Source organism: Coffea eugenioides, chromosome 3, assembly GCF_003713205.1.
Source record: "Coffea eugenioides isolate CCC68of chromosome 3, Ceug_1.0, whole genome shotgun sequence".
Taxonomy (NCBI): Eukaryota; Viridiplantae; Streptophyta; class Magnoliopsida; order Gentianales; family Rubiaceae; genus Coffea; species Coffea eugenioides.
The window spans coordinates 9,108,315-9,129,249 of record NC_040037.1 but is presented as its reverse complement, the minus strand read 5'-3'; the positions used below and the strand labels follow the sequence as shown (position 1 = coordinate 9,129,249).

At 34.5% G+C, this 20,935-nt stretch overlaps 2 protein-coding genes across 5 annotated transcripts; one reads left to right on the top strand and one right to left on the bottom strand.

The window, feature by feature from the left end:
- Positions 1-7,074: 7,074 nt before the first annotated feature.
- Positions 7,075-17,154, top strand: LOC113765472 (cell wall protein DAN4-like). 3 transcript variants are annotated; one of them, XM_027309668.1, is made up of 11 exons: positions 7,075-7,341; positions 7,453-7,547; positions 7,847-7,951; positions 8,531-8,638; positions 11,569-11,721; positions 11,849-11,935; positions 12,508-12,558; positions 12,705-12,755; positions 12,904-12,970; positions 14,814-14,952; positions 16,862-17,154. In XM_027309668.1, exons 1-11 carry the CDS (start codon positions 7,266-7,268, stop codon positions 16,890-16,892), a joined length of 963 nt encoding a protein of 320 aa, XP_027165469.1. In that variant the 5' UTR covers positions 7,075-7,265; the 3' UTR covers positions 16,893-17,154. The 3 variants fall into 3 exon arrangements, with proteins under 3 accessions (XP_027165469.1, XP_027165471.1, XP_027165470.1); XM_027309670.1 differs by lacking the exon at positions 16,862-17,154 and adding an exon at positions 14,570-14,634 and having other exon boundaries at positions 14,814-14,900; XM_027309669.1 differs by having other exon boundaries at positions 7,076-7,341; positions 7,847-7,930.
- Positions 17,155-18,157: 1,003 nt separating this feature from the next.
- LOC113765218 (UPF0481 protein At3g47200-like) lies at positions 18,158-20,560 on the bottom strand. Of its 2 annotated transcripts, none has more exons than XM_027309310.1 (2): positions 20,433-20,560; positions 18,158-19,797 (listed from the first exon to the last, which is right to left on the bottom strand). In XM_027309310.1, the coding sequence occupies exon 2, from the start codon at positions 19,771-19,773 to the stop codon at positions 18,289-18,291; it is 1,485 nt and encodes a 494-aa protein (XP_027165111.1). In that variant the 5' UTR covers positions 19,774-19,797; positions 20,433-20,560; the 3' UTR covers positions 18,158-18,288. The 2 variants fall into 2 exon arrangements, with proteins under 2 accessions (XP_027165111.1, XP_027165112.1); XM_027309311.1 differs by having other exon boundaries at positions 18,158-19,792.
- Between the last annotated feature and the right edge of the window lie 375 nt (positions 20,561-20,935).

The window sequence follows — 20,935 nt, the reverse complement described above, 5'->3', positions numbered from 1 at the left end:
TATACCAGAAAATCTTGAATTTCATGACAAGAATAAATTAAGAGTGGTAATGGTAAGATATCTTAGACCAATGAATACACGTGAGGGGGGAGTGAATGGAGAATGCAAATTATCGTTGACTTGTTTGGCGCCATTTACTAGTCCATGGAAGCCCGTAACTCGTGTGCCCAAGGATTACTCTATTTATGAGAGTTATCAGGACTATATAGAGGATGAAGCATTAAGACGAGTCACAAGATTTTATCCTCCATGAACAAAACATGATAATGTCTAGCCAAAAACATTAAAGAAAGGCGCTCATTAGGAGGCAACCCAATTTCTTTTAGTTATTTGTTTATTTTTGTTCGTTAGTTTAAATATATTTTTCCTTGGATTTGACAGGTTTCTGGCTTCAATTTTCGTTTTTGATGACTCATAGGTGTCTCTCCGACGTGACGCGCCCGCGTCAAGTCATATGGAAAGCTCACGGTCAGAAGGGTTCTTGTCCTCATGACGTACCCGCGTCAAGTCACCCGAAAAGCTCCTCATTCCGTGCTTTCGTCACGTGCCCACGTCACGTTCGCGGGAAAGGTAAGTATTCAAAAAAGGCTCAAGAACAATTATTGATTTTCTGTTAATCTTTACTTTTAAATTTCAAAAATAAATTTTGTCAATAATAATAATAATAAAAGAAGTTATATATAAAAAAAAAATTTAAAAAAAAACTTTTTGTTTTAGTAATTAACTAAAATAAAGGGGCGAGAGTCTTCTCGTAAAAAATTCTAAAAAGAGAAAAAAAATAAAATGGAAAAGCAAAAAAAAAAACAAAAATACTATTTTCTTTTTCTTTCTTCCCTCTTCTTTCTTTTCTCTCTTTCTTTCTTCTTCTTTCTTCTCTCTTTCTTTCTTCTCTTTTGTTTCTTCCTCCTGCTCGACCGAAGCCCCTTCGCCCGCCGCCATCCTCCGTTGCTCCGCACGCTAGCCGGCTGCCGCCTCTTCACCCGCAGCTGCCGCAAGCCATCCCTCTCTCCCTCACAGCTTCAGCAACTCCCACAGCCGCGCGCCGCCGCTACCACTGTCAAGCAGCCCCTCGCGGCGCCGACGACTACCACCTCTCTCTCGCGTCTCTCTCTCTGCACCAGTTCTCTCTCTCTCGCGCAGCCACCTCTCCCAATCCCGCCGCTCTCCACCTGTGCGTCGCAAGCTACTGTCCACGACTCCCTATTTCCGCGTGCGGCCCTTCGCCGCTTCTTGTCGCGCGGCTGCCCACGCTACTTCCTTACCTCACGGCCCCCTATTTGGCCCAACGGTGGAGGTACCTCCTCTCCTTACTACCCGCTTGTTTAATTGGACCATATGTTGCTGGGTTTGGTTATTGGATTCAACTGAGCATTGTGTGGTTACATTCCACGTTGTCTAAATTGAGTCACATTGGTTGTTGTTCCACTAGTGTATGGTTGCATATTGTTGTTCCATTGTGGACGTAGTTGCCTTTAAGGTTGAGTGTGCCATTGTTAATGCTTCCATTCCGTTTTTTTTGAGTAGTATTAGGAGTACCCTTCCTGTCGTTCTCTCTTGATAATTTCATTGGCGCAATTGTTGAGGTTTTTGACTCCTTGGATTCTGCCTTTGACTCATTAATCGGTGGACATTGGTGACCGTTGCTTTGCTACAGCTCTACTCTGTTATAGCAATTTCATTGATTTTGGACTACGTTGTGCACCAGTGGTACTGATTGGGGAATTTTGACTAGCATTTGTTATTTCCAATTGGTTGGCTACCTGATTGTGATTGTGTGGTTATTCTCCAATTTCTATACTGCTATTACTGGAATTGCCTCTTTTGAGTTGAGAAATTAACTGTCTACTTGGAGGTTTTGTTGAGATTTTGGATGGACAGAGTTTTGCATTTGCTGGTTGAATTGAGTTGAGATGTCTTAGCACTTGGGTGCATACTTCCACCACATCGGTTTCCCTCTACCGTTCCCGCCTACCCCTTCGCCACTCGAGAAGGAAGTTTCATTGTTCTCTTCACTTTAATTACTTTATTACCTCCATTGAGGACAATGTAGGATTTAGGTGTGGGAGGGAGCAGTTATGGTGTTAGTTTTTCTAGTTTTCAGATATTTTTCTTTTATTTTTAGTTTGTTATTTGTCTAGTCTTCGTTTACTTTTTTTTTATGAATACCAAAGTTTGATGTTGGATTGTTGTCTCTAATTCTGTTATTGCCAAGTTTTAATAATAAAAGTATATCAAGTTAATGTGGTTGAATCCAAAAACATCTCTTTGGTGAATATCGGTGATTATTTGACTCTTCTAATTTTTGGTTAACTTTTCTAGGCATAGGGAATGATTGTTGGCATTTTCATGTGAATTGGTCCGGTTATTAACCTTAGTTCTCCATGTTTGAAAATGAGGTTAGCTGATGCAAATTTTCTTTTAGTTTTTGTATTATATTGAGTTTTTGTGTTATTAGCTATAAATAAGAGTTGACTGTACTCCGCTAGTCTTTACTACCGAGTAACCGGGGGTCTTCACCAAAAGTGTCAATTCTCGCGTCAAAAAGTAGTAATTGCTATGAGTACGTGGTCATGTGGCGATAGAAACTGAGTGACCGGACTCTTTCATCTGACAAATGTCAGAGTTCGCGTCAAAAGGTTCCAATGGCTAGAGACTAAGTCTTTTGTCACTATTGAAAAAAAAAAAGAAAAAAAAAGAAAAAAAAGGAAAAAAAAATAGAAAACATGAAAAATAAAGTGAATGTTGTGTTAGTGTGTGATAAAAATCAGCTTGCCGACTTATGAATTTAGTGTTGAGATTTTGGTTAATAATTGGGCCATTTGCTGATAAATGTTGTGCGTCATTCCTTTTTCTTAGATTAGTTAACCTGAAATTAGAGGAGTTTGTGGTTTAGAAGCTAACCAAAGTGATGTTTCTTGGATCTTGATCACCGACGCTTGATATATGTTTCTCTTGGTATCTTGGCAATAAGATAAATGGAGCAATAGCCATTATCAAACATGGGTGTTTGATTGCTGTTCTTATACTTGAGAACGAGCATGGTTTAGATGTGAGAGGGAATTGATAGGTTGCAATTTTATCATTTATTTTATTATTAATTTCTCCTATTATCTAACCCGATGTAGATTAATTATTAGATTCTACTCACTTTTCGTAATTTACATTTATTTCAGGGAGTAGATCGAAAATACCATAACAAGAGCTAATTTGATGATTATTAGGAAAGAACTCAAAGGGCAGGCGTCCGGGGGTATTTTTGAAATATCAAGGCTCGACCCCTTTTTTTGGTAATTTGCAAAAGACAGCATAAAAGGAGAAAAGGAACGAAGGGCTGAGGGAGGTCCTCTCCGCAAGGGGACGCCGCACAGTGCTAGCGGAGGAAGAAGACTTAGATAGAAATTGAGAAGAAAACTTTTCGTTTTTAGCTTAGCTTTTAGATGTTTTCTCTTCGTTCTTCTTGGGAGGACTTCCCCTGGACATGTCTAGGTAATTAGGAGTTGTGGAGCTTTGACTTTTCTTTTGTTTTTGTTCCTTAGTAGTTTTTGTCTCCTGGGATGTCAGGAGCAAAGAGAAGTAATTGAATGATTTCCCTATAGCTTTTCTTTTGACCTTTCCTCCTTGATTCTTAGAGTAGTTTTTCCCTTCTTGATTGGAACGGCTTGAATTTGCCGAATCAGTGAAAATTTCTGCAGTTACTGCTTCCCTTTTGTATGGATTTTTCGCATCAAATATGAACTAATCTCTTCACTCTAGTTAAGGGACAACGGAGGTTCTGGTTCGCCTAAAAATTGTGAGATCGATTTAATTTTATCTTTTTCTTTATTTATTGGTATTCGCATATTCCTTGGTTGCAGTGCTTATGATTATTTGATTAATTGATTATTTTGAATCCGGATAATTAGTTAATTTGGTAATCTATTGTTAATTAGGGCATTAAATCCGTAATTGTTTAATTGCCTTGATATAGTGACAACTAACATGATTGGATTTGTATCAGGGGAATACGCGGGCTAACCTAAAATAACCCCGGTAGTGCGTTATTTGGTTAGAATAGGGCTCCTCTAATACCTAAGGTAATTAGGGAATTAAATCTTACGGGTGTACCTAAAATTATTTCTCAATTAGGGCAGTGATTAACGGGCGTACCTTAATCATCGACACAGTAAGGAGGGGTTGACTGTCATCGCTTGTTTGACAGTTATAACCTATTTATTAGTAAATAATTGGAATTGGTTTTGCATCGATGATCAATTAGGTGAACCATTGCTGACGTTATTCTTTGGCTAGATCCTTAATTATCACTCATTTGATTTTAGTAAATTGTTATTTAATTTCTAGTTGGCTATTTTATTTTTATTATTTTATTTTTAGTTGAATTGCTTAAATTGCCACCCCTGATATAAAAACAGCCCCTTGTCACTGTGGATTTGAAAAGAAACAGTTACACCCAATCCCTGTGGATTCGACCCTGCTTACCACTATCTACAGAAATTAACTTTAGTTGAGCAAGTTTTTATTATTGTACAGGCCCAACACCTGTCAATATTTTCCGCCTTTTTTCGTGGCTAACGTTTCGGCCTAGAGACATTTTCCAATTGATTGCATTTCACGTACTTTTTTTTTTCAATACGATAGCTTCTTACGCTACGAAAAGAGGAAGGGTCAGGAGAGGATCTGGAATAATTTGAAGGAGATTGAATCACCACCGAATCAGATGAATGCGTAATGCACCCGCCACTTAAAACTCCGACAGTTGCACTTGAGACCTTTTCACCAGCTTGGCGCTTCGCTAGAGCTTGATCCTCACCAACTAAGTCGAGTCGTGTGAAAGGTAGACAATTGTAATACAAGAGCAATTACTACGTAAATAACTTGCTTGTGCACTTTCTTGGAACCAGCAGTTTGAGTTTCTTCTAATTAGGAGGCTAGTTAGAGTTTGAAATGTAACATCTAATTAATTTGATTAGAGCACAAATGCCTTAAATACTGTGCTTGGAGGTACATAGCACGCCACTTAAAAAGGGGCAAATTTCATTTTAACCTCCTGTGGTTTTAGTATTTTTCTACATAACTCCCCTATAGTTTCAAAAAAATACATAACCCCCTACTGATTTAGATTAAAGTGTCAAAGTGAAGGAAATAGTCATTTGCAACGGAACTTTTAAAAATATCGAATTACCCTTATAGATATATAGCACAATAACGTTGTATGATTTTTATATTTTACCATATAACCCCCTTATGGGTTAATGCTTTATCATATAATCACCTTATGTTTTTTAAAATATACACATAATCCCCTTTGGTTAATAAATAAATTTCAACTTTACATAAGAATATTTTTGATATTTTAGTTGATTCCATTACGAATGATCATTTCCGTTACTTTGACACTTTAATCCAAACCATAGGGGAGTTATGTAAAAAAATATTAAATCATAGGGGATAAAGTGGAATTTGCCCTAAAAAAATGCAAATATGTCGATGCTCCCTGCTGAAAAAAATATTTTTTGGCTCCTTAATTTCGATTCTCATCCTCACTAAAACCCAGTTTGAATTCCCATTTCCTGTTGCCATTGTTTCAAATGGAGTGAAAATTTAAAAAAAAAAAAAAGAAGAAATATAAGTAATTATCACTATATTAGAGAGACTAAATAGCCCACATTGATTTTACAGCAGTATATTTGTTGAAAAAAAAATTACTGCAGTATAAAACATTTTTTAGCGTTTACTTAAAGGTAAGTTGAGTCAATGATTTGTTCTTTTTTTGCTTCATTGTGTGCACCTAACAATCCAAATTAGAGACACAAAAATAATAATAGTGTACCTATAAATTAAGGTTAGAAATGCATATTATTAACACAGCAAGGGAGGGCGGCCGTCGTGGACAATAATGACTCAAGTGTAAACAATATCATGGGTTAGCTAAAAAGTGGACAGACAGATTCCAATTTGCAAGAAAATTTTGGCCTTGTCCAAGTTCATCTTGGTCTTCTTCTCCTCGTCAACGCAGAAAAATTAAAGACGGCTGTGGACTGCAATAATTAGGAGGAACCTTCTCGTCACCACATTGAATTGAAAAGCAAGAAAGGTTGAGGCTTGAAGGAGCTCTAGTGACAACTGACATGATTGGATTTGTGTCAGGAAAATACGCGGGCTAACCTAAAATAACCCTGGTAGTGCGTTATTTGGTTAGAATAGGGCTCCTCTAATACCTAAAGCAATTAGGGAATTAAATCTTACGGGTGTACCTAAAATTATTTCTCAATTAGGGCAGTAATTAACGGGCGTACCTTAATCATCGATACAGTAAGGAGGGGTTGACTGTCATCGCTTGTTTGACAGTTATAACCTATTTATTAGTAAATAATTGGAATTGGTTTTGCATCAATGATCAATTAGGTGAACCATTGCTGACGTTATTCCTTGGCTAGATCCTTAATTATCACTCATTTGATTTTAGTAAATTGTTATTTAATTTCTAGTTGGCTATTTTATTTTTATTATTTTACTTTTAGTTGAATTGCTTAAATTGCCACCCCTGATATAAAAACACCCCCTTGTCACTGTGGATTTGAAAAGAAACAGTTACACCTAGTCCCTGTGGATTCGACCCTGCTTATCACTATCTACAGAAATTAACTTTAGTTGAGCAAGTTTTTATTATTGCACAGACCCGACACCTGTCAATATTTTTCGCCTTTTTTCGTGGCTAACGTTTTGGCCTAGAGACATTTTCCAATTGATTGCATTTCACGTACTTTTTTTTTTCAATACGATAGCTTCCTACGCTACGAAAAGAGGGAGGGTCAGAAGAGGATCTGGAATAATTTGAAGGAGATTGAATCACCACCGAATCAGATGAATGCGTAATGCACCCGCCTGAATTTTTTAAACAAGATCATATTTAATTGTGACAAATTAATCCTTGTCTCCCACCCCACCAAGCCTCAATACATCTCACATACAATAACAGTGAAATTTGACAAGATATTTTCCGCCTTTTTTTGTGGCTGACGTTTCGGCCTAGGGTCTTGGTCTTCTCCTTATCAACATCAACAAGGCTAGCTGAAAAAAAAAAGAAAAAAGAAAAAAAAAACTCAATAAGGCTAGTTTTATAAAATTCTTTAGTTAGATCTAGATGATGCAATGTGTTAGGAAAATCTTGTCCGATTGAAATTAGAGAGGAAGGACAAGTTTAGGGGCCAAGGACTAGACTCGAGAATTGCAAGAAAGGTCAGCTTCCAAATTTCATTATCATCATCATGAATGAAAGAGCGAGTGAGCAATCAGCAGATGGAATAGCAGATCTTCTCTTGTATCCCCCTCCGCAGGTTAAAGGTCAATCAACTATGATCTGAAGTATTTGCATCGATTTCGTATTTTTCTGAGGTTCTTTTGGTTCACTACCTTATACCCTTTACTAATTACCTTCGTTTTTGCCTCCTTCAGTGCAAGAAAATATATCTAGGGAGATATACTTGGTGCGACCTCCTGGACGAAATGGACAATTCCCTTTGCAGAACCCAAGTGGAGCAGTCTGTCAGGTTAAAGAACTTGTATATGTGCATTTGGTTAGATTTAATGCCTTCAAACTTTGATCAAAACATTACGCATTCTTAGTTTTTAAAGTATTCAATTTTAAGATATTGATCGTGTCATCTAATTATGTAACTAAATTTCACAGATTCTGAGCAATAATTTTACCATAGCTTATGTGAAATATTTTTACACTGACAAGGTGAATCTTTTTCATACGCGCTAGCAGTGCTGGTGACAAATATAACCATGTTGAAGCTGTACATTTTCTGGCCAAGAAATTAATGACTTCTGTATTATTCTACAGGTCCCTAGTCCAGAAGATGGAGCTCGAAGAACTGATCTTTCTCAGTTCTCGACACCTTCCACAACTCAAATCAGAACTTTGGCCGTAAGTGGAGTGATTGTTAAGTTAAGAACTTTGGCACTTTCTCATTACGTTGTATTAGATAAAATTGTTGTATTCTGAATTTCCTTGAGGCTTGTTTTATGTTTGTCAGAAAGTACTGTATTCTATTAAACAAACAAATTATTGAAAATGCAACGAAAAATCAATATTCGACTCCTGTAGCTTAAGTTTCATTCACTATTAATGCATTTATAGCACTACTACTTATTTTATTTATTTTTTTATAGATTAATCTTTCCTACACTGATAGTATATACACTGTCAGCATTGGATGAATAACAACTATATAAAATTAAAATCTGAAATTTAATTTTTGTATACACGTCATGAATCCAACGATGATAATGTATATATTGTCAGTGTATATAAGATTTACTCTTTTTTTTATTGTCGTAGCTATTTTTCTAATTATCTGATTGTTCTGTTTCTGATATATATATATATATATATAGACGCACATTAGGATCCGATTTTTAAATCTAATACTACTTTGTATCTATATTAGGCTGGCAATTGGATAATTCCCCATTGGCTAACAATGGCAGTAATTTTGGGCCTTAACAATGGCAGTAATTTTGGCAGGTCGTTAACAGTGAAGGTGGATCTCAAAGTGTTATAGCCCCAACCACGTCTACATCTTCTACCACCTCCACACAAAGCCGGTTGAAAATTCAAACTAACGTTGTGGCTGTAAGCGAATCCATTATTTGCATCAACTTTAGAATTCAAATACGTGATCTTGATTTAACTTCATAAATTGTCGGTGCCATTTTACTATTCTTACACATGATAATACCTTCAGTAATTTTTTTTGGGCAATACCTTCGAGTTTATTTCCACAATAACCTCATTCTTGAAAACTATTCCCAAACTAATGCACTTTCAAAATATATTCCCTTATTAATCTACTTGTTGCCATGTGGACTTTCAGTATGGAAAGTATTCACATTTCCATCTTATATTAAGAGGTACAATCCACATCAATAGATTTTTAATACCTTTTCAATAGTTGAAATTTTGCTACTTATGTACAATCTTAAAGATAAATAAAAATATTTCTCTATCTATTATTGAGTTAATTAGTATTTCTCACATTAGATTGGCTCATGTAGCGTGTTAATTTTGATACTAACACTGATCTAGTTATATTTTCTCTCTCCTATTTTTTTGGAATGTATTCTCTTTTGATAAGTCAAAAAATGCAAGAGAATTTTTTTCGAATTTTCTTTCCCCTTATAGTGGAATTTTTATAGTTCACGTAAACTATGATTATTATACATCTTGAAATGTTTACTCGTACTTCAAACAATTTGAGTTTTTGCAAACTTCTTAAAATTTACAAAGTTAGGAGGCTACGATATATAAAATTGCAAGTAACAAGAAAAAAAAGAAAGGAACTTGTGATATAATAATCAAGAATAAAGCTAGGAAGGAATAATGGCAGCAAAAAAAAAAAAGGTTCTTCAGCAAAATCATTGCAATTCGGAGGGTGATCAACAATTTTAAAATACTAATTATGGATCCACTTTCCTTTTTTAATTTGTTTACAGAATGTCCTTAAATACTAAATAAAGAAAAACTGCGTAATATATAAACAAAAGATTTACAAGTTATTTTTTTCCTTTCGTGAGGAGTCTACATGGCAATAACTAGATTAATAAGGGAATAAAAACTGAAAGAGCATTACTTTGGGATTATTTTTTGAAAAGGAGATTATTTTAGCCAAAAACTCCAATACCTTCAGTAATTTTCATCGATAACATGGGTAGTATTCCCTCAGTGCCAAAATTTTGGTCACATTTTGGAAATTCGGCTTTTTATCAATAATGTTTTAATTGTGATGTCTAGATATTTTTTTTTTCAATTTTTACTCCTTAAAATTCAAATTTTAAATTTAAATGTAACATGCATTTGATCAAGAGCAAGGACAATATGAAAAAAAAAAAGATCAAAAAGAGTTCTGACTTTCTAATCAAGACAAATATTTTAGCACATTTTAAAATGAAAAGTATGACAAAAATTTTGGAACAGACGAAGTATTTTACTGTTCTTTTAAGCACATAGTAGTATTTTGTATAGTATATCATCATTCGTGTCATCATAATTGTAGCATACATTCATGCATGCAAAAATATACATCTAGCCCTCAATCAACTTCATGCATCTTTTCTTTGAGTTGTTGTCAATTGTCCTCTATCTTTTATTTTTGACCCAAAAAAAAAAAAATGTCCTCTATCAATGGAGTTCAACGTATGATGGTTTGGTCGGTTGTAACAACAGACACAGAAAATGATATACATTTAAATTGGCCCTACATCCATTTTGGATTGTATCAAGATGCCTTTATTATTGTGCGGTGCTTGCCTGCCAAAAAAAATGAAAAATCTATCTGTCAAACAGCTTCATAGACCCGGACACCCCTGTGTTGACAAAAAAAAAAAAAAAAAACAGCTTTATAGAAAACGATATATGTTTAAATTGGCCCAGCCAGGCTGTATTAATTAACATCAAATACAAATGATTTTTGAAACCCATCTTTACTCTCTGCAGATTGGGGATCTCTTATTCTCTACTTTCGAAATAGAAAGTGCAGAAAAAATGAATTCGAATATCAACCTGTGTTCATTTGATACTTAAACAAATTAATTTGAGTTTGAGTTCACAGAATATATCAGTAATTTGAGCTTGATTCAATTTGTTAAGTGCTCTACCTTATTAAGCAGTAGATCAATTAATTAATAGTTTTCTAGTAATACCCTCTTGTTATATTCTAAAGGTCAATCTAACATTACAAGAGCCAAATGTTACAATGGCAATATTTTAGTGACCTTCTGCATAATTGACCTTAAAATAAGAAGAGATTCTATAGTCTTTTTTGGATATTATATCCACAAAGTGAAATCTACGTACTAGTAAATGATGAAATAACTATTATTGACCTTCCCGAGAAGGATTTGGTCTAGTGACTAAACTTGGAGCTCTAGATCTTAGAGATTTTATATTCGAATTCCCCTCTCTCCATCTTCGCTTCTTAATTTATTTTTTCTCTCAACTAATAAAAATGGTGGTTATTTAACTAATAAAAATGTATATAGTTTTTGGCCTAAAAAGTTCATTTTTTAAGTTACTTCAATCACTATTTTGGCGAAAGAAAAAATTTAGCAGCCTAAAAAATGAATATGAGATAGTTTATTTACCGTTCAAACCACTGCTCTAAAGAAAATATGAAAATAAAAAAAAAAGAAAACGAAAAATACCACAAGGGAATATACCTAAGGGAAAATATTATGCATGGAGATAAATGCCCCAAAACTTAATAGAGGTAGAGAAACTTGGCTGCTAAAATAAACGAAATGACTGCAAACTTAGAAGTTTAGTGACTTATTTGAAACTCTTTCTCTTACTTATGCAACTTATTGATTAATGTTTCTTGAAGTTGTACATAGACAGGACGTGTCTTTAGGACTACACTTGTATAAATTATATAGGATTCCATGGAAAAAATTCGTGCATGAAATTATTGAATGTTGTCTCGTACTTTCCAAGAAAAGCAGAAACATGGGATTAATTCAACTAATTATTGATCTTCTTTTGCTTCTTTTCTTGCTTTATCTCAAAAGGTTACATCTGTAGCACCAACAACAGAAGATGCTGAGGTCAATAACTCAAATGTGAGAACTGGACAAGAGAATTTGAAGGTTGTAACTACAACACCAGCAGCTGAGAATGCTACGCCTGATAGCTCAAATGTGGGATCTGGTGGATGCCCACCTGTAAGAAGAGTATTTTTTTTTCCTTATAATTAACCCAAGAATTTTTTTTTCTTCTAATTTTCCCCCAAAAAAAACCAAAAATATGATGATTCCATTCAGTTTTCAATTTTCTTTTTTATTTTTGAAGGTTGGAATTACAGCACCAACAATTGAAGATCTTGCGGCCCAGAACTTAACACCAACAATTGAAGATGTTGCTGCCCAGAACACAAATGTGAGAATTAGACCCCTTCGAGAAAAATATTGGTCTCATATTTACGAGTAAATTAAAAATTAACACCTTTTCCGATAACCCTTTTATGGTTTCTCTCAAGTTATATATCACTTTTCCATGTTTTGCATTAAAGTGTCAAAGTCATAGAATTGTTATTAGCAACAGAGCAAACTGAAATGTCAAGAGTATCCCAATGCTAACATGAAATTATTTGTTAACTGCATGGAGTTTTGCATAACTGTTGAAAGCATAGAAGAGTTGTATGGAAAAGAATTAAATTGCAAGGGACTAAAGTGTAATTTGAATGAGATTTACACATCATTGCCATTACCTGATCACCATCACTTAAGTTTTTCAATGAGAGTAATCGTGACATTTTAGCTACACCGAAAACTGAAGATGTTGCGGCCAATAACTCAAATGTGAGGCTTAGACAATCATCGTCTTTGTGAACAATAATATTGATTTTAAATTCACTCAACCACTTTCTAATTTTTCCAAATAACAGAAAAATATTATGATTCAACTCAATATTTGTTGATGTATTCGTTTTTTTTCCCCTTTTTTGGCAGGTTGGAACCCAAACACTAGCAACTGAAAATGCTACGCTTGATAGCTCAAATGTGAGACCTAGACCACCAATATCATCAAGGAGAACTCTTTTTGTTTTTTTTTTAAATGCTTAAGATTGATGGATTTTTTCCTCTTACTTCTCCAAATAAGATGAAAATATGATGAATGAAATCAACAGTTATTTCTTATTCTGCAGGTTGTCGTTGAAAAATCAATAGTTGAAAAGGGTGCCCCAGATAACCCAAATGTGAGATGAAAACTGGACCTCTAATTTTCACAACATTTTCAGATGAAACCTGTTATGCATATAATGAATTCATTTCTTTCCTAAATTTCTCCAAATATTAGAAACACAGTGTGAATTAACTTCTTGTTTTATTATTATTTTTTTTAAGGTTGAAACTGGAGTACCAGCAAGTGAAGAAGTTGTGCCCAATAACCCAAATATGAGAAGAGTCACTGGTATGTACTAATTTCAAGTTTAATTTTTAGACGAAAGATTTATTGAATAAATTGATAAGATACACCAACCATTAGAAATTAATGTAATAAGAACTGCATTTTAAGAAGGGAATTAGAAAAAGGAAAAGATATAAGATTCACATATATTCAACTTTTTCCTAATTGAGAAGATTACAAGCTTTACTTAATTATCTACATTAATTAAGAATATTGATCTATATATTCCACTGTCTGTTTTTCTATTAAATGAAAGGACTAAAAAAAAACTGTCATAATAAAAAAGCGCACGAAAGTTTTGTTTTTCCACATGAGGAAAAAGCAAAACAGGAGGGTTATATAAGTGGAGTGTATAAATCATTTCTTTCAGTTTAATATATATATATATATTTATATATATCTTTCTCTCTCTCTCTCCAAGCAAACTGTAAAACTTATTTTTAAGATCAACAGTGAAGATTTACAAGAGAAACAATCTTAAATATGTATTCAGCGAAAACTTGATTTAGTGGTTAAAGTTGAAATTTCAGAAATTAAAAGTCTCGAATTCAAATTCCTCCCCTCTTCTTAAGTCCACTCTTCCCTACTGAAAAAGAAAGTTTTGTAAAAAATCTTAAATGCATAAAAGTAGCCTATACCATTTACAAAGTCTCAAAAGCTAACTAAAACATTTACCAGCAGACAAACCTTATTCTAAAGCCAACTTCCAAGTTTCATGAGTTTTTGGAATCTTGCCCTAAGCTATTACCGTACGCTGAACCTCATCAACAATTGTCTGCAAAATACCAATGGCTGTATCTGGTTTAGATTTGAACATCACAGCGTTACGTGCACTCCAAGTATGATAAACCATAACAGGGGAGGGATGGATTGGATGGTATGGAGAGAGGGAATGTAAGCAAGAAGTTTTGGCTTCGAGTCCTTCTACTTACACTGAAAAAAAAAAAAAACCATAACAGAAAATATAAGACTTTTGAACTGATGCACGAAGGAGTTAGCAGATCAATCATGAGCCAGCCAACATAATTCTTCATCTTAAGAATGTTTTCCTTTGAGAGTTATAGAGTTAAAAAAACCAAATCGTGGATGCTTTGCTGTTAATTACCAACGAAACAAATTTTTAGTTATGTAATACCTACAGCAAAAAGCTCTTCTTTTCTTGGGGAGAAATGTTAGGGAGGAAAACCCGAGGAGAAAATCCAGTAAAGAGACTCAATATATAAATCAAGAATTCAACAAGATATTTATCAACACTTGATGACCTACGTACATAAATGTATATCTCCATAACACCGACTGCATTTGGATGGTTATTTTTTAAGGTATTTGTAAAACAAAAATATTCTGGCAATTTCTGTGCTGAACGTATGCTTGTGATAAAAGAAAAGTGGTTGGACATCATGTTTTAAACTGCAAGAGAAAGTGCATAAATATGAAGTAGAAGTAATATTTTGTTTTCCATGTAAAGTACTAGAGAACAGTGAAAAAAGACAAAAGTAAGGTAAAATTTGCAAGTTAGTCTTGGACTAATTTCAAAACAAAATTAACCAACTAGTATTACATCAAGCAGTAAAAACCCTTGTTATTTTATTATTTTTTTAGGCCGACCAGTAAAAACTTAAACCTTGAGGGAGCACAGTTTAAATTCCAAATAGTTGACGAGCAAGGTAACATTCAACTTTCCTCCTTGTTCATTTCATGTGCATATATTAAACCAACGGATGTTCAGAAGTTTATTCACATAAACTTTTACTCAGTCATCTTACCTTTCATGTTAAAGCAGATGAAAAATGAAACACAACTGACGTTGATGAATTCTTACAAGACTTGTTCATCTTTGCTACAGATGAGAGCAGTCAAAATTTTGAAGAAGCCAACAAGAAGGAACAGAATTCTGAAGACCAAACTGTCGAAGAAAAATGTTTGCATGAGAATAATGCTCGAAAGACGGAGGAAAAGGAGGTCAAAGGCACGTCCGTTAATTGGTAAAGACTAGCAGAACCTAACTGTTCTAGTCTTAGTCTTCAAAACCATTTTATGTCAAACTGTTCGCCTTCCAATAGAAATTGATAGGACAATCTAGTATATAACAATAAATGAGGCATAAACTGAAGAGAAAAATGCAATTTTTGGTATCCAAATTTTGACACATGAGCAATTTTATTTCCCAAACTTGAGATAAAAGCAAATCTGGTACCCAATCTTTGAACTTTTGAGCTCATTTAGAACCTTTGATGGATTTTTTTTCGAATTGCAATAGGAAAGAGTCACATGATAGTCATATTTTCGCCAACTATTATATAAAAAGATACTAACAAAAAAAAGTTAAATTTAGTCCTTAAACTAAGTACTTAGTGTTAGAAGAATACTTTACATTTTTTTGACATGTTTTGTACAATAGTTGTCGGATATGTGACTATCACATGACTTTTTTCAGTTACAATTTTGGAAAAAATTGTTAAATGTGCTCAAAAGTTAAAAAATTGGGTACCATATTTGTTTTTGTCCAAAATTTGGGAACTAAAACCGCTCGTATGTCAAAGTTTGGATATTAAAACTACATTTTTCTCTAAACTGAAAAATCAACCAGAAAAACAAACTTAATGAAACATCAACATTGGGTATTTGGATAGACACACACACAAATTTACATACATCAATTATTCTTTTGGAGTATCTACACATCTATATTTGTTGATTTTGCAAAAATGTTTATTAAAAAAAAAAAAGAAAATTTTGAGGTCAATTAATACCAAAGTCAAACTTTTCTACAAAATTATTTTTAGTCCTTAAACTTTCTATCTTTTATGCCATTCCAATATGTTTCAAATGTTTAGTTAATCCATTCCTTAGTAGTTCCATTTACAAATAAGTGAGTCCTTACAACAAAATACTGGTACTAATTTGACCAAAACTCCATTAATAGTCTGTGTGACATCTTATCTTATTATATGTAAAGTATGAGAGGAGTTAGTGTGTTAATTTTTGTAATGCACAATAATGATACAAAACTGCGTAGATCAGAAAAGGGTTATACGAGCTCCCACTATAAAAAAAAAAAAAAATTAATTCAAGGCTTAGAAAAATAATAAGATTCAACATAATCTTAAACTTGATCGCACTCAAGAACAATTGATCATGAAATCAACAAAAATTGTTTAATCGAGAAAAGTCTGATATGAATTCTATAACTAGACTTATGTATAGGCTCTAGGCTAGTAAAGAACTTAATAAAATAGGAAATATCATACTAGGAATCTACTTAGAAAGCAACAAACTACTAAAAACATTTAAACAGAAAAGGAAACATAATGAAAAAGAAAACTGCTAACAAGAAATATGGACTAGAAAAATAAATAAAACACTAAAAAAAAATACTATGATGGCTATCATAATTAAGATTTTCAAACTGCTCCTTGGGTAGCTTTATTGATAATTTTCGAGCCTGGGACTTGATGTTCTGTGTTAGACTCCTCCACTTTGATGGCTATTCTAATTAAGAACCCTAAACAACTTCTTGGGCAGCTTTATAACATTACAATGTCATTTACTTAATTGATAATAACTATTTGAAGTTTTAAAGTTAAGTTCAATTATTTGAAGTTTCATCTTTTCATTTTATTCTTTTGCTACGCTTATTTCTAAGCCCAGTAATTACTTGATAAAATGTTAACTTCTTGTAATCATGCAATTGCTATCCTAAAACACCTAAAACAGTGTACAAAATTTTCTTTGTTTTGTTAAAAGGGGCCTCAATTGATTGATGACTTTGAACTCTCAGTTTTAAGAAAGTATTAGTGCAAAATATGATTGGGTTATTTCCAGTTGGTTTTGCTCAAAATATGATTGTGCTCAAAATAAGATACAGACTAAGCTTACCATTTTTATTTCCAGTTGGTTTTGCTTTTGCTACGCGGAGGGATAAGAAAGAATACCATTGCCCGTTGCAGTTTGGAGGAATTGTTGGTTTTCAGTTCCAAGACTCTTTTTCTCACTAAAGATTTTGTGGGTTTTTGATCAAATTCATTGGAGTTTTTTTTTTTTTTTTTATGAAATCTTTAACTTGTTTGGATATCAAAGGCAAATCTCCTCCTTTGCTCCTTGTATCATCTTTATTGGGCTTGAGCCTCAGACTCGACCAATTTCTGTGAATTAAGTCAAGCAAATGTGTGAGGTTATCATGTGAATTAACTCTCACTTTCACATCCTGTCCCTGCACCTGGCAAAAGATCAATGGATCCACTATCTTTATATCGAAGCCCAATAGCGTCATACAATTGGCAGAGAATTAAGGAGAAAGGTGAAATTCCAACAACATCAAATAGATTTATTCAAATTGCTACCTAATCTTTTCTGTAGCGTGTTTGGTTTTGGAGTATTTTAATAAGACAATCAAAGCAATTTTTTTGTTCAAAAAAAAAAAAAAACAAATTTAATCTTCGACAAACTAAACTGATGGTCTTAATTTGTCAAACTAATGGCTCTTCCAAGATAAAATCGAAAATATTGTCTGTAACAAAAGTAGCAGCAGAAGAGAGGCAGCAAGAATCGAAATTATACCCCAGAGACCATTCAAATAGTTTAGCTTTGACTCAGCCATCCATTGAAGACGGGAAGGTCGATCTGCAAACTATTCAGTATCCACTCAAGGAGTTTTAATCAAATTGCTACCTAATCTTTTCTGTGGCATATCAATCAATCGTTATATTGACACAATTTGAATGTTGTGTTCAAGTTTATGTCTTCAGACATGTACAAACTATGATTGCAATCAAGGGGTATAAGTATTTCCATGAGAACTCGTACACCTTGCAGAATCATAGGATCTTGATCCAATGCTTGAAAGGAAATTACAAACCAATTTTGTGAAATAGCTACGTCTCAAGTATAGTCTTTCATGTAGTAAAGGATTTTTGCTCGATAAAATAGCTAGTTAAACATTTGCCCACAGAAAGTTGGAAAAATGTCAGACTCTAGCATACAAGTTGTTTTGTTAGTACCAAAATAGACTAAAATAGGAAAGCACACGATTGACCCTTAATTTGGTAATCTCATTGAAAGTGAAAAAAGAACCTAACTAAAAGCCCAGAAATTGAACACTTTGCACAGAAAATTCAAGATGCTTTAGAAATTTTGATTTATGATTAGTGATTTGAATTTGACTCTTGAATAAACATGGCATGATGAGAGTTGACAAGGTAAAGCAGAAAGGTTTTAGTGGAAAACAAGAACAAAGTTCCATACAATATACAGCATTGAAAATCAATGGTCCTTGATCCAAAGCTCGCGAGTTGCAACAGGACAGAAACTCAAACGTTTTGTTACACAGTCTTCGACAAACTAACAGATGGTCTTAATTTGTCAAAGTAAGGGCTCTTCCAAGATAAAATCGTAAATGTAGTCTGTAACAAAGTAAGTATCAGCAGAGAAGAGGCAGCAATAATCGAAATTATTCCCCAAGGACTGTTGCAATATTTTCTCCTTAACGTAGCCCTCCATCGATTCACAGGTCTGCTGCAATGGATGTTCAGTCTACTGCATATCTCAGCGTAATGGGAATTGCTACTTGGCCCAACTATGCAGACAATCATTTTGTTCAACATTTGAGAGATGACTTCATTCTCACCAATACGGTTATGAATGATTCCATGGTGGGACAGTTTTGTTACATCCTTTTTAGACTTGATGAGGCAACCCAAGAATGTCACATAGTCTGTCACATAGCCCCCACCCCCAGAATATTGCTCATAGGCAATGAGGTTTCGGAGGAAAGATTCCGTCCGGTCTTCAATGACCAATGTTGGGATCTGCAGTGAACCATTGTCAAATTGTATGTCAAATATGTCTACTTGGTCGATTTTCAGTAACTCGATTCCAGCATCTGCAAGTTGTGTGGAACAAGGGATCAACTCGGACTCTTCTGTGCTCCTTTTCATATCATTTTGAGGCTTGACTTTTGGAGTCGACCAATATCTGTGAATCAAGTCAGGCAAATGACATTGTGTGGAAAAACGGATCGACTCGTGCCCTCCTGTACTCCTTTCCGCATCATTCTGAGGCTTGAGTTTTGACGTCGACCAAAATCTGTGAATCAAGTCAAGCAAATGTCTGATGTCATCCAGTGGATTTCTGTTCTCGTCAAGTAAATGTCTGATGTTGTATAGTGCATTTCCATTTTTGATTGCTGACACTTGAACTGGTAAAAGATCAATGAAAAAGTTCAAGGCAAGACTAATCAATCCGCCTTCTTCGTTTGGAAGCTCAAGTGTTTCATACAATTTGCAGAGAATGAAGAAAGGAAGCTGGTTCTCCAATAACATTAAATCGCGCTGTAAACTGTTCAGAATCCAATCTTGTTTGAAAATAGGATCATTTCTGTCCACCGAATCCATTCTTTCGAAGTAAAGTAATAATTTTATGATAAAACAGCCATCTAACACCATCATTTTGACAAATTCTTGTCGTGAGAGTTCTGGGCCTATGGGCTCTGCATAGTATTTTCGTGCATCTCTCTCCAGTGGCTCCACTGCTTCAACACATTTTTTCACGTCAGTATTTTTTTGACGAAGAAGTAATTTCAGGTACAGCAACTTGTGGTCCTTCATGCTCTTGAGATCAGATTTTCTGTGATGATATGGTCCAATTGCTATGATCTCTGGTTCATAAGCACTCTCGTTTACCTTCCGCAGTAGGTTGTGTATTCTAAAGATGCTGCATTCTAACTCTGAGTCAATAACACCATCTAGCTCATTTTGCATGGTGATGGAGATGTCTTCTGAGACGTCTTGTCCTTCACTATGCTGCATGTTTACTTCAGAAAAACCGCTGCACTAGGGAATGAAAAGAAGATGCACGTGATTAACAGATATGGCTTCAATAGCTAACTAAATAACCGAAGGCAACGGTGAAGACATGCGGCGACGGCAGATGCGCAACAGGCCAAGAGTTTTTGGATTTAAAGTACTGGTTCAAAATGCTTAAAGCCACGGCTAAGCGTCCTCTAACGTAACCTCGAGACAAAACAGAAACAAAAATGAAAGAAAACAGCACAGTTTTGTGGTTGTTCATCATGGTAACTTATGTAGCATGTTATAAAGGTAAGAATCTTTGTATGGATTACTGTGACCACCTAATAAGTTCAAGAAAAGTTAAGGTTTGGATAGCCCAACTTCTTTTCTGTAATGGAATACATAATAGGCAAACTTTCGGATACAGAGGAACAAACAGAAAAAAAAAAAAAAATCAGTCTTGGGAGATTTCATCTCTTTGATTATCTCAAACGATAACGAAGCAACAACTATATTCTTATTTTGATGTCTGAGATATTCCAGCTATTACACCATAAGCATTTTACTAAATTACGGATGAAATTCAGCGCATCAAATAGGGCAAATACTTATTAATAATGGACGATATTCAGAAAAACTAGAGTAAATGCTCAGAAGATCTGGTGTTTCAATCATACCAAGAATTTCACCTCAGGAGGCTAGAAAAGCTCTGGTGTTGGAGTTGAATGTCAAGAATATTTGCCGACCCCTCCTCTCCAATGAGATGTTTCTGCAACAGATGAACCAAGGAACTTCCCTAATAATGGATAAGAAACGTACCAGCAGATAAAAGCATTGCCTCCACAGATCCCTTGCCCCACCAGGAGAAAAATGACATGAGAGTAGGGACCTGCACAGTTGAACTTAAATGGCTGCAATTGTGCCGCGGAATAATTGTGTCTAGTACTATTCTTTTTTTTTTTTGGGGTCAAAAAAAAGGACCTGGTCCATTTTAAACTCCAACCCTTATTCGAATTGTTGGATTATTTCCCATTTTTATGACAAGGCTCGAACACTGAATCTCGGGTGTACTAACCTTTAGTGAGACCAGTTCGACTGTCTTGGAGGGACGTGTCTCGTACTATTCGATTGATGTAATTCCTCCATGGTACTATACACTCACATAAGCATTTATTTTCAT